General features: G+C 52.4%; 1 protein-coding gene across 1 annotated transcript; it reads left to right on the top strand.

Moving 5' to 3' along the window:
* Positions 1-607: 607 nt before the first annotated feature.
* Positions 608-1,028, top strand: H2AL3 (H2A.L variant histone 3). The gene is given in 2 exon segments (XM_089904936.1): positions 608-810; positions 812-1,028. Coding segments are annotated over 2 exon segments (417 nt in total). The 5' UTR covers positions 608-610.
* The last annotated feature ends 417 nt before the right edge of the window (positions 1,029-1,445 follow it).

Here is a 1,445-nt window from a genome sequence, read left to right as displayed (position 1 = left end):
TCCAGATAGGAACACATATTAAAACATTTTATTTATCACATAAGGAACTTGGCAGATATTATAACTAGTTGACAAGAGAAACCAAAGAACAGAAACAGGAATATTGATCAGGAATAGTAAGATGAATATGTAAACAGGGGCAAAATTGGTTTATCGTGTGAAGGGGACAATTGAGCCTCCACTGGAGGTTGTGGGTATCTATCAGCGACCTACAACTTAGAAAAGGATGTAAAAGGGCTCCAAGATAGTGTGAGGCTAAAATAACAGGGAGTTGTGTCCTATAGACAGGGAGCAGTTTTCCATTGAAACACATTTTTAGGTAGAATGCTGAAGTCTAGTACTGATACAAAGTTAAGAGTTCCCTGAAAAAGAGAGTCCTTTCAGCAGAGAGACCAGATTCCTATCACAGACATTTCTAGGCCAGTCCTGATCAGGGCCCAGTGGACACCGATGACATCACAAAGTCTGAGCTGTCACAAAGGCAGCACCCTGACCAGTAAAAGGCTGGAGTGCAGGGATAGGCAGGCAGAAGGACACACTGGCCTCTCGAGAGACCCAGGCCAGCAGGACAATCAAGGTGGACCGATCAGGGCAGAACCCAGCCAACATCATGTCATGGAAAAGAAGCTTCTGGTTCTATCATTGTCAAAAGAAACGCTACCTCTTCCACTCCAGAAGAGCCGAGCTGCATTTCCCCATGAGCCGCGTGAACCTCCTCCTGCAAGAGGCTTGCTATGCCCAATGCCTGAGCTCGTCCACTACTGTGTTCCAGACCAGCAACCTCGAGTATGTGACGGTCAACACCGTGGAGCAGGGAGGCCCTCAACAACCACAATATGCGCATCACCCTGGAGCACGTGCAGAGGGCATTGGACAACAACAAGTGCCTCAGCCGCCTCTTCGAGCCCGGCGCCTTCTGTCCGCTGCTGAGCTGCCCCCGCCCAAGGAGGAGTAGTGATGCCCTGGCCCCAGAGCCCGGCCGGACCTCATCAGCAGCCTCTTCTCGCCCCCAAACTGCCCACGGATGAGGGAGGCCTTCTGCCCTCAGCACTGCTATTAAAGTGTTTCAACGCATGGCTGTGCTTCTGACTCCTGTCGTTTTTGTCATTTGTAGGTGAGGTGCCTGTGGGACATCCAGGAGGGGCCGTCTCATGGGGGGGGTGTTGGAGGGGTGGAGGGTGTGGTCAGGGTGGGATGCTGCTCCCCTGATTTCAGGGAGCATATTCCCATGGTGATGGTGTGGGGTCCTGAGGTGAGTAGCTGGCCGAGGTTGTGGGGATAGAGGACTTAGTCCCTCACTGGCTGTGAGGGAGTCCAGGCCTGGGAGGCTGGGAGGTTGGCGGGGGCTCCCCAGCATGTCGAATTCCCAGAATGATGGTGGTAATGGGCGAGGGGCTGAAAACCATGATGGGAGAACCGAAGGCTCTAATCATGATGGGGAATGT

The sequence above is a fragment of the Delphinapterus leucas genome, chromosome X (assembly GCF_059928025.1).
Source record: "Delphinapterus leucas isolate spDelLeu-1000000601 "Yukka" chromosome X, BTC_Dleu_Yukka2, whole genome shotgun sequence".
NCBI lineage: Eukaryota > Metazoa > Chordata > Mammalia > Artiodactyla > Monodontidae > Delphinapterus > Delphinapterus leucas.
This window is presented reverse-complemented; position numbering and strand designations above follow the sequence as displayed.